Below are 15,625 nucleotides of genomic sequence, written 5' to 3' on the forward strand. Positions count from 1 at the left end.
AAAGCACAGTTCTCTCCATATAAAATACATTATTCGTGGAACATGAAAAACTGAATGAAAAGTAGTTCAAGTGGGGAAAAAGGTAAGATGTGTGTTCAAGTATTTTTTACCAAAAGATTAAAACTGTGTGTAGCAATAAAATCCAGAGAAAAAAGAAAAAGGGTCCAGCTATCTCCTACCCACAGGACTCCCCAAAGTAATAAAAGAGTTTTAGTTTGCTTTCACCTTTGATTCAAACCTTACTCAACTGACTTATTTAAAATTTGGCTAAAAGAATGCTGAAAGACTCTTTACCCTGCAACAAACAGAGATCTTTTGGGTCAAGGTTAACAGCAAAAATTTATGCAAGACTTGGTTTACATGCACCTGCGCTATAATCTGATATGGGTGGAACCTGATGGTTTCAACTGTGTTCTTATTCACGTATTTCATGGAAATTAAGCTGCAGTTTATAGAGGAGACATAATAAACCCATGTATTTTGTTTCTGCCTTTTCCAACCTATCATATTCTTTTGTAAACAGGTAATGAAAATGTTATTCTTTACCCTCTGCAGTACGATACCAGATATTTGGATATGCACACTTGATATTAAGGCTTTTGGAAAGGATTAGTGTTTCCTTACTCTTTACCTGTTTAGACAGTCTGTTTTCCTCTTCAATGTACTTCTGTTCTTTGGGCATTAAGGTTCGTATGCTGGCTTTCACCTATGCATTAAAATGTATGTCAGTATTTCAAGCTTACTCGCTCCTTACCCAGTAGTAACACATGCTTCAATTTGCAAAAATTACGAAGTTCCAAAGTCATGGCTGCCAAGCCCGTGACACACAAACGTACACAGAGGCATGAGTTGCCGCTCTTTACATTAGCAGCAAGAGCAGCAGCAGCAGCAACAAAAAGAGTGGGTGTGCCAGGCAGTGGCAGAAGAGTATTCTGTAGTATACATCAAGGTTTAGAGAAAATGAGGAATGACAGAAATTCTCTACAAATCAGGAACAAAAGCTTTCATGAAACTGAACTCTTTAGCAGTACAAAAAAGCCAAAGTTAAGACTTACAGCATTAAAAATCACATCTATTTCAAGATAGATGACCCCCTTTGTTGGCCCTGTCAGCTGCTTGTTTTTCAAGACGTAGGCTTTCTGTTCACCATTTTGAATCTGCAGGAAAAGGACATGACAGCCGTCTGTCTCGCGGTCTCCGCTGAATACACCCCCCCCGGTGACCCCTGACCCCCAGCTGCTGAAACTGACAGAGAACCCAAAACAACTGTGGCAAGTCTGACAAGTACCTGTTCATTACCAGGACCGAGTCTGTCAGGAAAAATTAACTATCATGGGATTCAACATGGCCGTGAATTGAGTATGTTAAAATTTTAGTGTTCTTATTACAGATCTTGGTTGAGAAATGACAGACACAGAGCTGCAAATCTTTCCCCCCACCCCCCCCCACCCGCCCCCTTTCTTTCTTACACACACACACATGCCCCCCCGCAGCTTCAGCAGGAAAAATTCAGAGCGGTATGTCAGGTGAATGAAACTTACAGACAGCAATGGTATAGCGACTTTGCCTAGAAAGTCAGCGGTCCGATCGCGGTCTTCGTCATAAACTGTCACTTCAAGCACCGAGTGGATGTCTTTAATATTGCTACAAAGGGAGAAGCAACGAGAAGAAGTCATCTACACCAGGGCACCAAGGACAAAAGCATGAAAGGTTAGCAAAACCAGATACCCGTCTATTTTCCCAAGCCATGGCAGAGAACAGAACTTAAGTAAATGGGGCATCACCCCTCCATATAACCAAAAGGCTTTCTAAGGGCTGCCGTGATCGCTCACGCTCTCTGCAAGCCCTTCCCAGCAGAACTTTTCCAAAGAATGTTGCTTTAAATCTGCTACCTGGGGTTTGCGCCACAGGAGCTGCGAGGAGAGCCAGCACACAGCAGCACAGGGGGATTTACAGCCGCCAGCAGCAGGACGGAGAGCCTTCAAAGACTATGCCTTAAACACCGCTACCCTCACAGCAATTCCTACTGCAACTACTGTGCAATCTGTAGGTTTGTCAACGAAAATAATCACGAGCTACACAAGCCTGCCCCTGCACTGAGAACAAGCTCTTTAATTCTGAAATCCTTGCTTAATTGCAAATATACAAATCGTCACAACAAATTAGGAACAAGCAAGACAAAATGATGCCTTTTTCAGCTACTACTGTTTTTTGCCTGCCAGCTATTAAACACTCCACCACCATGCACAAACAAATGTCACTGTACATTGTAAACTCTCAAGTGAAAAATCCACATTCCTTATTCAAAGGAAAAAAACCCAACAGAATTGTTTGAGAGAACTCATTTTTGATCAAACAGCTGATCAGGAAATACAAACTCAAGCAATTTAACTTTGGTAAAATATACAGCTCCAGATGAAACTGGACTGCTAGCCCAAAATTAATTAACAAATCTGAAGATAAACAAAAGTCAATGATAACATACACAGAAGAGAGGTGAAAACTCTCCTTAAAGGCCTTTTGAATTTTTCTGTTTGATTCCTTGTTAGTCTTTTGTCCTCTACAAAGCCAGGCAATTTCTTATGCAGAGAACACTGTCGAGCAGTAAAGGTTGATTAGCTACTGGCTTCATTAGTATGTAATTAACAATAAATTAATGAAGAATTTTGTGTGGGTTTGTAGATACATACATGAGAACTACATTAATAAGCTATAAGAAGTACAACTGTTGTAAGATTTGTTCTTTTGTTCTGAGTTCATTCCTGAATGCTCACTGCCCGGCTACAGATGCCAAATAAATGAATGATGAATTTGGGGGGATGGGGATGGGGCGAGGCTGGGGGGGTGGGTGCGGAATTAAAATCAGACCGAGTTTTGAGATCAAGGGCAAAATACAGCATTTTCATTAATGATAAAGTGAAGCCAGTGTACACAAAGCTAAAGCTTCTACTGGTTTTGCAGTGAATTGTTAGCTTATTTCAGCAGCAGAGAAACCCGCAACTGATCCGTTTTCTACTCGGCGGTGTCACATTGCAGTCAGACACAGAGAAACAGGGAGAAAAAGAAGCAAGACAAATAACAGGAACATTTTGTTTGTGGATGACTTTTCTATTTTGACAGCTTTTTGCTGTCTTCAAGATAACAGAAGGATAAAAAAAAAACCTGACCGCATCGCTTCCCAATAAACTAAATGTTTCAGACTGCATTTTACCCAATAGCCACATTGTACTGGTACAATACTGGATGATATTGTGAGAGGTGCAGTTGGTAAATGGAAAGAACAAGTGGAAACTATCTGATCGTAATTCAGAGAAGTATAAATCCATTTAAAATTCCTTCCTTTAAACAGTTACCTAATGTTTACTGACATTAACAACCACATTTTAATTAAGGTCATAATCATAATATCCCTTTTTCCACCCAAAACTTCAGGCTGGGTTTGGCCCTTGACACTCTCACTGGAGCTGGCAGGAGTCTGGGGCGCTCAGCATTACTCATACCTGGTTCCCAAGAAACAGACCTTGCTTTTTTACCTTATTAAAATGGCACCTCCTCTCTAATTTTTTTTCTCATGTTTTTAATCCTCAAAAAAGTATTATGCTGCTTGGTTTAGAAATACTGGTGTGTGATCACTATCTTTCTTCAGAAACAACAGCAGGTATCTTCAATTCACACGTACATCCCTTCCACACCCTCCACTCTCAAAGAAAACCCACAGCCTAACCGCAACCCCCCAACACGAGATCCAGACACCTACAATGTGAAGATTTTGTTCCATTCCGGATTGAGGTTCTTGTAGATGGTGTGTGTCAGCAGTCTGTCATTGTTCAATTCAACTACACAAAACGGATCACTTTTACCTATAAGAGAAAATTTTGAACAAAATTTATGAACCAAGAAAGCACACCATGAGCAAGGTTTAAATAAAAATTAGTTTTGGTGGCTTTTTTTTATTATTATTATTTCTGTAAAGCTGCATTGTAATTCTCTCGGGAATTAATTCTGTGAAGTCCTATGGCCTGCATTACATTCAAGATGATTGTAACAGGCTGTTCATCTCTGTAATCTATTAACATTCTTCACTGAAAGAACACCTTTTTTGTCTTTAAAAAGAGAAATGAAAAGAAAAAAATCACCATACAGTCTTTTCTGATGAAAAAACAGCATGCTCCTAAAAGGTGCCAAGCACCCTTCTGAGACAGCTAAGAGAACTTTACTTTAATGGTGCCAATCCTACATCGACTGTAATAATAACATAATTAGAACATTTTGATTCATAGGAAATGTATTATTCCATATTATTTGTAATAACATAGCACCTATGACACTTATCCAAAGACTACATGCTTCACGCTGTAAAAATCCTCTCCCCAAAATCAAAAAGCCTTAAAGGCAGTCTCAGATAAAAGCCTAACACCAGAGAAAGTGGGCAAGTACAATTAAACAATAAGACGGTATCAGTTGGAATGACGGGCTGTAGTTTCAGCACAGCAGAAGCTCAAACGTGGTTGAGGTTTTCGTATACATTAAAGCACAATGAAGTAGCTTTGCATATATTTACAAGAAGGTCCCTCAGCATGAAAGCCACCACAGGATAAAGTATGAAGATGCTGCTTTGAAAATGCAGCATATAGATAATGGAAGCAGTATCCTAGACTGGATATGGAAGTTGATTTGGTTTTTTTGTTTGTTTGTTTGTTTTTTGGTTTTTTGGGTTTGTTTTTGGTTTTGTTTTTGTTTTTTTTTTGTCTAAAGAAAAAGAACAGGGAAAGCAAGTGTATATGTGGGGGTACACCTGAATGCGAAATAAGCTGCTTACAGCCAATGACTCAGGTGTTTAGGTATCAGGCAAACAGCAAGGAAAATAATCCCGACTGGAATTTTAGGGTGAAGATGGGAAACTTTTATTAAGCTTTTCCTCAGTTACCCACACGGTCAAGGTTTGTATTTGCAAAGAAGAAGAAGGAAAGTATACACCTGAATCTCATGCTTAACTACAGCTTGGCTGTATAAAAAAAGAGCTTTCAAAAGAGGGAAGAAGCCAAAGAAGGGAAGATTGGTACCTCCAGGGTTTCGGGCCAACCCTGAAATTTCCTGGAAGGGTAAGAAGGTGTGAGGAAGATCTGAGGGACAGCTATGACAGAAGAAGCAGTAACGAAAACATGAGGAGCATGGTGAGAAGACAGTTGCAATAAAAAGGCAATAAACTGAATAAATCACAGTGTGGAGTAAATTATTTAACTCATATTTCAAGTTGTGACAGTAATGACAAACACTATAAATGCTAGCCAAGACAGAGATGCTCTCCCTCCCACCTATTTTTATTTCCTCCACTAATTGAAGAGAACAACCTTTGCCTTTGGCACAGAATACAAGTGTATGCATTATTTTCATGTGAGGCTACAAATATATAAGTAGAAAGCTGTAGAACAAATTGTTCCCAGAACCCAAGGAAACCTTGTCTGATGGAAATTAACAACCAAGTTGCATGCTACAGCATGGCTCATTCCCATCTCTGGACTTCCTTTGGACACCCAAGTGTTTGGAAGTTAGTGTTGGCATCGGCCTTCCACAATCAAATCTAGCACACTAAGCAACTGTGTTCCACAATTACTCCAATAACTCTGTAATGCTTTGTCACGCATTATAAGAAGCCATAAATCGGATAGTTCAATGGGGCTACATTAATGATATTAGGGAGGCATGTAATTTGTTTCATACCTTATACAAATGACAATTAAATCGATATTTAGACAAAGCTGTCCAGGGGTCGTATCTCCCAAACTGCAGTATTGATTCAGACTACATCAGAGGTTAATGTGCATATTATTAACTTTAATGATAAAGAGTAATTGTTTTAAACACATTGTGAATTACAGTTAGGGCTGATGTTTATCTTCTCTGGTAAACAATATACTGCTGAATCTTTCCCATAAAACTTGAGAAATGATTAATTCATTAGCCAGCAGAGATGGATATATCATGCATCTCCATGTTCTCCTACTTCACAAGCCTAAAAGGTGGTAGGCAACTTAAACAATTTATATTTACTTCAGTTCTTTAGGTTCCAGTATTTGAAAACAAAACACACAAGAAGACAGAATAGCAAGGCAGAACAGGTGAGCTAGGTAGGATTACTGATTTCATTTTTTAAACCACCATCAATCATATTTGCATATGATGGTACAATGCAATTTGTGCTTATTAATTGTACACAAATGCAGGAAAATGGACTGCAGTGTCTAAAGGCCATCTTCTGTAAACAAAGATAAGGTATTTACTACATTCATTTATTTTCTAAATTTGTTGACATGTACTTTTTCAATGACTCCTTACAGATTTATATGGACATCAATCCACTTAAGAAAGCTAAATAACATGTAACATTAATCACAGAGGTCCTTGATCAAATCAAAGACAAACTGTTTTCAGAACTAAAAAATATCCCCGCTCTCCCCCCGCCCCCCTCAACATTTCCTGTCTCCTCCCTCCTACAACTTGAAAACTGTTAGAGACCAAATTTGACAAAAGGAAAGATTGTGAAATGGTACAAGGGAAGCCCCAAATATCATGGTTGACAAGTGGAAGTTTCACGGCATTGAATACCTCTACTAAGGTATACTGGTTTTTACCATATGAGGAGGCTATGAAGTTCCCATATGCAAAGCCCTTCACCATTGCCTATGGGCACTTCTTCCATATGCTAAAACACTCATAACCAAGCTGGGTATCTGAAAGGCAACACTCTTCGCTGACGTGCTAAACATATGGTATGTGCAAACGATATTTGGATACCAACCCAAATAAGTGAACATGATCCAGCAAGACAAAGCCAGAGCAATGTACAAGTACTTGGTGAAACTCATATCCATCTGTCATCTTTCAAGTTCTCATTATTAGAAGGAATAACTGCAATCTTAACTGTTGCTGACAGCCACGGCAACCTGCTGCATGGCAACAGTGTTCAAAATAATGGGATCATTCCCAATGAAAGCCTTAAGAGAGCACTAAAATACTAAAAGACGTTGTCCTTTGGTCTCCATGGTCTCTAGGAGGACCAAGGAAATCTAGGAACTTACAATGCATATTCACCAGTGTATTACTCAAAAACAATACCTTAAGCACAACACATACTCTAACCAAGGCAGCCTCAGACAACTTTTGTCTAGTTAATTCAACTAGCAATTTCCAACAAGACACAGATAAATGGTTTTCCTCATTTTTATGTGAAAGAACCATGTGTTCTGAAAAGCATGTGCTGTCCATCTAGCAGCTCTAAAACTATACTTAAAAACCTTCAATTAGTCTTGTGTCGCCTAAGCTCAGTTACATCATTGCAAATTATGTTGTCATCACAAGTATGCCTTTCACTACAGAGTAAATCACAACTGTCATATACCACCTGTCATACGTCAAGATATTCTACTCAAATTCCTGTCTACTGAGGATGTTCCAACTAGCTCTCTGCTCTCTGCCTTCCACAGGCCTCCAGCTACTGTTCCAGTGGCTTTAGAGGTACTAAACGCTGTTGATCAGGAGGGCAGCCACAAACTTCTGAATACAGCCCAAAATACGTGCTCAGTTCTATCCAAGTGTAAGAGACCACCACGTGCTTAAGGCACTCACACATTAAAAGCACGCTCCCAGCACAGCCGTAAACAGCACTTAACGATTTTGAGCAAACCCATGACTTCAATGGGACTAAACACTGTTTGAAGGAATTAATGATGCAAGTAGGTAACAAAAAACAGTGAAAGGTACCCTCCAACTTATTGAAATCACACCTGCAGAAAAAGCTCAATAAGAAGTAAACTGAATCTTATTAATCCATTCTGGTGCTGTAATGTCTCATGCTTTTTGGACTCTACTTGTACAGTCCTAAGGGCTCCTGAAATGACAGAAATAAAGTGCTAATTTACAAAATACATGTAATAATCTGGAAGGGATAGCAGCTTGTCTTTCAACAGATCTCCCTCTCCTTTGTTCCCCCCTCTACAGACCTGGACTACCTAAGAATGTCCCCTAGAAGGAATTCTACTTCTTAATGTAAGCTACCCCTGAAAAAAATTAAAAAACACTTATCTTTTGAAGCTTCCCATTTTATTCAGCATGCTGCCCATTGCATCTGGTTTGACAGATATCCTTGTTTGCGCTACACTGTATTGAATTTAAACTTTAAACAGGCGTCAAGACAGGAGCGCAAACTGAACTATTTTACTTGGATCTCAGTATTTTACTTCAATCAGCATCGCATCCCTCATGTTGCACACCGTACACACCTTAATTAAAAATTAAGTCTTTTGCTTGTCACCTTACTTCTCAGAAATAATGCGTGCCCCTGGATGAATGGTACACCCACGAGCTGAAACCAGCCCAACTCCGCGAGAGTGGTTAAGTTGCAAGAGAGGCTACCCAGGAACTAGAGAGGTCTCATTTGTTATTTGCTTCACAACCCAAAGTCTCCCACAGCCCAGGAAGTCCCTCACAACAGAAATAAAGTCAGTTCAGAGCTGGGATCCATTACCCGGACCTCAGGAGGCTGGCCACTGGAACAAAATTTTTCTGCTGCAGTTATCTAAAATACACTTTTTTATCACAGAAAAGAGACTTCCATAGTGACAATTTTTAACTGCTTCTCAAAATATTTAGAAAATCAAAACAACAAAACCTCAAGCTCTGCACAATTTTAGGTTCTGAATTTTCTTCTCAAGTTGCCACAGCACCTCATTGCCTAACAGTTTTGCAGTGTTTTCTGCTTGGAAAAGTTTGGGAAAGGCCCTTTGCACCAGTTCAAAGGCCACAGGACCTCCACATTTGTAGGTCAGCTGGCTCGCTTTGCTGGAACTGATCAGTGAGCACCAATGATGTGAAGTGTCTTGTGAACCCTTGCGAACTGATGTTCTAGGGCTGCAGAACAGGTCTCAGACATATGCCACTGCAGCCTACCTTCCAGGCTGGAGGTGAGCTGGGCACTGTCCAGTCTAGTGGGCAAGTAAAACAACAAAATGTTGGGCATCGTCAATTTCAACTCCAAAAGCACTGCTTTTTTTTCGCAAGAGATCATATGACATGTGACCGATTCAGACGCAAGTATCTTTTGTTTGTATAAATATGAACTTTACCTGAATATTAGAGCTGTCAAACTGCAATACAATATAATTAATACTTCTGGGTAAGTTAAACAGATATGTCCTTCAGTGGTTCCTGAGGGGGAAGTGTCTAATAAAAATTTTTGATTCTTGGTAGATTGTTTTCCCAGCAAAAATTCATTTTGGGGCACAGCAATGCTTCCAAACAGGGACTTCAATTCAATGTAATTGCACTTCTGCATGCACTTTCTAGCTCCACTTGTACACAAAGCAGAGTCTTCCTTGATGAAAAGCTATCAAAGCTTAAATCTACATTTCTTGCTTGCCATGTTTTGTACAAGTTAAACTGTGATGTCCTTTATTAGAAAACTCTATTAAGTACATGCTTTTGTCTCCAGAAAACTGCGTGTTGTCTGCATATTGCTCGTTTAGTATCATTAAAAAAAGGAGACTTTAGTTAACAAACATATGGAAACATCCATATTTCATACAGTAAGACGATTCCCCGTTTTAGAGAGAAAAAAGACACCTGTGTACAGTCATAAACATAATGCTTTTCTGTTTTCAGTCTTTGAAAAAACAGCCTGCAGGAAAGAAAATAATCAGAAAGACCATCAGTCACTGCAGAATGACTTTTTCTTTCTTAATCAAGGCTGCCGTGGACTCTTAGAAGGAACTCCCATCGATGCAATTGCTTTTCAGAGTAGATGCAAAGCAAGAAGTGTGTGGCAGACCCACCTGAAACACTTATTTCACTTCGTAAGGATTAACTTGCAAAGGACAGCAGACAGCATGGGGCTAGCTCCCTGTGAGCCCTGCGGAGATATTTCTACCACGGCTATAGAAAGCACGCATTGCTTCAGTGTATGTCCAGAGACACAAATAATTTTCTAGTTTTGTTTCTTCAATGGTTTTCTCAACAAAAGCAACCATGTGGCAGGCTAAATATAGATTGACGTTTAGCATTTACCTGCCACTGATCAGTCTGTAAAGCCATATAAACTGACAGGTCAACTCTAGCATTGGCTAGACCATGAAACTGATTTCAAGCAAATAACTAACTTTGTTTTGAACTGTTACACAATTTTTTGCATTGTTCACATTACATTATCAAAACCAAACTGCAATCACCAAGACAACTGAAAACATTTTGGACAGTTTAAAAAATTAATGAAGACACTTCAATTCCACTTCTACTATTTTTAAAAGTCAAGCTCACAAACCCTGACTTCACAAAGTTCAACCAAGTTTAATGTGGTTATGAAAGCTGAAATATTGCTTGAATATTTCATAGGCTATTATGGTTCTCCCCTACCGCTGGCCATGCCTGTCCATTACGGATCTAAGTCCCCACAGCCAAAAAAGGCCTTTATTTTTTGGGAAGACAAGACAGCCAGTTCATGACTCTTGGGGGGCAGTGCCACTCATGCAGACGCTAATGTCACTAATGTTGTTCCAAGCTCCCTGCCAGCCAGCTGCTTGCAACAGAGCAGTTGGTCTGACCTTTGGCCAGGAGCAGGAATGGCTCAATAGCATGAGAAGCTGCCTTATCTAATGGATTAAGTACAGGACCCAAGCCAAATGCCAGCTTTGACAAGGACTTGCTCTGTCGGCCTTAGCTGAGTCAGTTAACCTTTCTTAGTTTCCCATCTTTAAAATGGCAATGATAATTCCTCTTTACCAGCACTGCTGCAAACGTGTTGCAACGGACTGGTATCTCGAATGCATGAGATACCTTTACTAGGTGATTCTGTGTAGTGCTACAATCATTTTAAACTCATTTCCACACAATATTTACAGAAAAAAAAATATTAATAATCACAAGTCATCCTTTCACTGTATTTTTAATTCTAAATCCTATGGCTAACGAAAAATGTCTTTTAAATCCTAATTTTGCCAGGATTAGTAGCCTAACACTGCCACTTTCTTTAAAAAAAAGTAGCTTTGCAGTAAACGATATCAGACTGATGTCTTCAGTCGACCTGTACGATAGGACCAGGTGAAATTTTATCTGCCGTAGAAGATGGCCCATCTAGTAGATTTCCGTACTTTGTGAAGATAATTCAAGTGTATATTGAAATCTGGTTGCACTAATTGACAGAGAAAATTACTTTTAGAACCATATTTCCAAAGGGCCTCTGAATTTATTCCTTCAATTTTCCATGCATGGGCTTCCATACCTTTGTGAATTTAACGTTTGTGTACATCACTCTGACATTTCCTAGCATTTGAAGAACAATTTCAAAGACTATTTTTGCACATGTGGTATTAGGACATTTTAGTAGAACAGATTTTAGAAAACTAATTTACATTCTGCATATTTAGCCGTCTTGGTATCTTGATCCTACTTTCAAGTGCTTTAATCAAAATTTTAACATGGAATTTTCTTAGAAGAGAGGCTGAATTCCAGACATAAAACTGAAAAAGAGTAAGGAGAAAAAAATAATAAATCTGCCTCATTTTTTATGCTTAGTTTCTGTTCTTCAGAGGATGAGATGCCTGAAAAGCTTTTGGCTCTAAACCTAAATGCTACTGAGCTCTTTAGTAAAATCTGCACGACATACCAGGTTCTGAAATCACAGCACCCAAAAAAGCTGCAGACAATTGATTAATAATGAGGTCAGAAATACAAATAAATTTACTTCTAATGAAGACTGGAGACACAGTAATCAAAGTGTTAAAAATTCATTTCATGCACATCTCATTTGCCTCTTAGCTGATATTTATCACATAATTCTGTGAGAAAGTAGAGGCCTAAGATGCTCCAGATAAATGTCTCAATTAATTGTACAGAGGTAGCCCTCTTTGAGCTGAACCAGAGCTGTGAGCTCTTTATTAAAAGCACTATTCTGTAGCCTGTAACCTTGTTCCTTGACTCCTCTCTAGTTTCCAATTTAAACAAGTCCCCATGCGGCCCGCTCTAAAGGGCTTTGTCTCCCTGTCATTGTTAAGAGAGCCGAGGCATCCTGGAAGTGTGAAATCAGACCTCATGAGCTGAACGGTTCCCCAGGGAACGCCGGACTGCGCAGAAGGTCAAAGTCATGGGCTGGACCATCTGAAAGCGTCTGATCGCCGGTCTGTGACACAGCGAGTGGGGTGGGGGCAGGGGGAGAGGGGAGCCAGGGGGCTGGAATGAAACACATCTTAATTAAAGCCCAAAGACAGCAAAACAAACTGTTTTCGAGGCAGGCTGTCACAAGGAGCTTGGGTTTTGCTCTGCTAATGAATCCGAGTTGCTAACTATTATTCCTTAAAACAACAGCACTTTCGCCAAAGCCAACCAGACCTGTGGCACATCTTTTCCCACTCTGCTTGCCTCTCATCAGTGATAAGGCAGAGGGTTTGAGTTTTATTTCCTGGTACAAGGAAAAGGAGGGTTGCATCTTTGCCGTGGTTATAGGAGGTGCAGCCGCTGCCTGCAAATCCGGCGGCAGCCTCCCACCGCGACCCACCTACACTTGACATGGCTGCACAGGGAACATGCCGACACCCCTATGGCCTGAATTGGCATGGTGCCTGTGGCACTGCATTGGGTCTGTTGCCTTCCAAACCTCATACAAATTAGGTGAACACAATATGGATTAATTTCAGAGTCCAACTGGCAAGATGAGCCCATTATAATTTGCGTTTTACTGCACCATCAGTATATTCCTTCACGTAGGAGGCCACTGTAGGCACAGGCGCTGCTACACCAGGACCCCACCAGCAGCCCGGCCCTCGCGAAGGCCCACCGGCCTCCCAGAGGAGCCGCAAGTGAGCCAAGACTGGGGGCAAGGGGGAAAGATACCTTCTTTGGCTGAGGATTTAGGGGGAAAAGAGCCCTGCAACAAGTCACTAAAACACAATGGAAGATTTGATTTAAATGAAACTTTCCTCTCAGGGAGAAAAGGAAAAAGTGACCACCACAAGCAAACATCTTTCCATTTGTTAGATTAGTTTCAAAAAAACATATTAAAAATATGTATTTTCCAGGAAGGGGTACTTGCTATGACTGCAGTTTCCAATAGAACCAAATTTTGCATTGGCGGAAGCCCTAAAATTTTGTCTGGGCCACGGAAAGATGCTGTTTTTCTGGAGCAAACATCCTCATAGCCCCTGCCATTCTCCCTAAGGCCCCGGTCCTGGAAGACATCCTTTCTTTCAGCTCTCCCCAAAAGCACTGTGAACCTTCAAGCACCGTCGGGGAATCTGCCAGTCGCTCAGTGGCCCTCCCTCTCCTAGACCTCCCTTGCAAGCAGGCTGAGTGAGGAGAAGTCTCACATTGTCCTTTTCTGGGGTATTTTGAAAACCCAGTTGTGGCACATTCTAGTGCCCCATTTTCAAACTGGTGGTGCCCACTTCCTCCCCTGCTCACGTCAACCAAAACTTCAGCCCTGCCTGGCATCTTGTTCAACACATGTATGTTGGGGGTGTGTGCTGTAAACAGCATCCTGAACCACCAACCTAAATCTCCCTCTTAAAAAACCCACATGACAAACACCACCCCATCGCACCCCGTACTAACCTTAAAAATTTGAAGTGCACTGTCCGACACTGGGCTATTGAGACTGGAGAAAAAACTACCCACAACTATCAACAGTTTATTAGGGGCTTTACTGAAGTGACCTACTGTAGTAGCATTCAGCTGAACAAGGCTATGGGCTTTCTGTGGAAGGGAGAAGAATTGAGGGTTTCATTAAAAAGTAATTTGTGCTTTTTACTCATTCATTCAACGGGAGTCTCAATTGCTCTTTATTCACACAGAGTTAATACAGTATTACAATGCTGCTCAATGAATGTATGGTAACAAAAGAAAAATTTCACATTTTGAAAGGGAAAAAAAAAGTCCTTTGCAACTGTAGTAAGATTGATGACTACTTAAAAGATTACAGAAATCTTTTTCCGTCTGTGCTTATGCTTAATGATGGAATATTAAGGATTTTTAAAATCCATTCAGCCCAAACTAATAAATTTTGATTTATTGCTTCACATGAAAAGATTGCTGAAAGTGAAATGGGATATCTTCAGCAGACAGGAAACGGAGCAAACCACACAGGTACCATACAGGTGTGTCAGCTACTTTTCAGACTCAGGGGAGGGCAAAAGATTAACTCTGCAAAAATGATACAGTAAGAAGAGCAAACTACTCCATAGCTTTTACTCATACAAGCAATCCTTAGTCGTGTAAGCTGTACCACTGATGACAGTGCTCTCCACACTGACTAATAAGTATTGCTCAGTCAAAGAAAGGTGGAGGGTCAAGTTTTACACAATTTTGCAAACATGATTTATTGACAATCACCAAATAACTACTTAGAGTTATTTCTAAATATTAGTATTCAAAGTTTAATCTGAAACGGACGAGCTGTATATACCCACAAGTTGCTAAAAATAGCTATAAATTACTGCAGCATTTAATAAAAGCCCTTTGTCCTCTTTTCAAAAGACCAGGTGATTTTGTCCAAAATATACAATGATTTCTGTAATGTCTGGAATGCACAGCCATTTCACAAGCCATATCTGCTGTTTAAATGGTTTTTTTCTTGCTAATAAACAAAACATGTGGGAGACAGGAAGGTACTGAATGTTTTTCCCCTGTCTTCCTGACCACCACTTTAAATGCAATATCGGAAAATTTTTGGTAGCCCTGTACATCTTTAATTGAATCAAATGTATTTCCAAAAAATTTGTTCAACCAGCACAAATGACATGTTGATCTGGAAAAGTCGAAGACTGAACGAGGTCAGGGACTGAATTATCCCATTTGCCCCTGAATAACTTAATCTCTCTCTCTGTTCAGACCACATTGGATTATAAGGTCAAAGCAGAGAGGAATCTTTAGAAGCGTTTCTCCAACCTCCCTGAAAATAGAATCTGTTATTTTGCGTGCCACAAACTGGATGATCAGTTTCAACAATAAAATGTCTGCTCTGTTACATTCTCTGAGAAAAAAAAAAATAAAATACCGGTACTCAAGCTAATTTTAAAAAAAAACAACTGCTCCTATTAACAAAACGTTTAAGTCCAAATTGTAGTTAAAGCAGCTAGATTAATATAGTTTCTTTTTTTTGTTTGGTTTTTTGTTGTTTTTGTTTTTTTTTTTAAAGCAGAGATGGCTATTTTCTGAAGCAGTTCATTTTGCTCCATTCAACTTGTGCAGCGTGAAGGTGATTGTACTTCCAGGAGGTAACTTGGACATTTCTGGAGAAATATAGTCAGTATGGCTGAAATACTTTTTTTTTGTTATTTTGAAAAGCAAAAGGTTATATTATCCATTCAGCTATTTTATCACATAAAATAGAAAACAAAAAAAAGATTTCATTTCCCTTCTTAAACAGTTAAGCAATAGTTATAGGAAACTGCATTTATTCTAAATGTCTGAAACCAACAGCAGCCTTGCTAACTATCTGGCAGATAGCAAGCGGTTCTTTTGGCAACAACTTTAAAGTAGTATGTAAGTCTAGCACCTTTTGCCTTGTCCTCTGGAATTCAGCTTTATTTCAGATAATTTTTTATATTTTAATCTACTAGAAAAAGAAGTCTTTCCTATGTATCTT

At 39.7% G+C, this 15,625-nt stretch overlaps 1 protein-coding gene across 5 annotated transcripts in view; it reads right to left on the reverse strand.

Moving 5' to 3' along the window:
• MCTP1 (multiple C2 and transmembrane domain containing 1) overlaps nucleotides 1–15,625 on the reverse strand; it is a 278,349-nt gene that overhangs the window by 95,901 nt on the left and 166,823 nt on the right. For all 5 annotated transcript variants that reach the window (XM_040580755.1, XM_040580756.1, XM_040580757.1 and 2 more), the window contains 4 exons: nucleotides 3,758–3,860; nucleotides 1,542–1,644; nucleotides 1,056–1,157; nucleotides 632–706 (listed from right to left, as the gene is read on the reverse strand). In XM_040580755.1, the coding sequence (XP_040436689.1) occupies nucleotides 632–706; nucleotides 1,056–1,157; nucleotides 1,542–1,644; nucleotides 3,758–3,860 (383 nt within the window). The remainder of the gene's footprint in view (nucleotides 1–631; nucleotides 707–1,055; nucleotides 1,158–1,541; nucleotides 1,645–3,757; nucleotides 3,861–15,625) is intronic.

The sequence above is a fragment of the Falco naumanni genome, chromosome Z, assembly GCF_017639655.2.
Source record: "Falco naumanni isolate bFalNau1 chromosome Z, bFalNau1.pat, whole genome shotgun sequence".
Lineage (NCBI taxonomy): Eukaryota > Metazoa > Chordata > Aves > Falconiformes > Falconidae > Falco > Falco naumanni.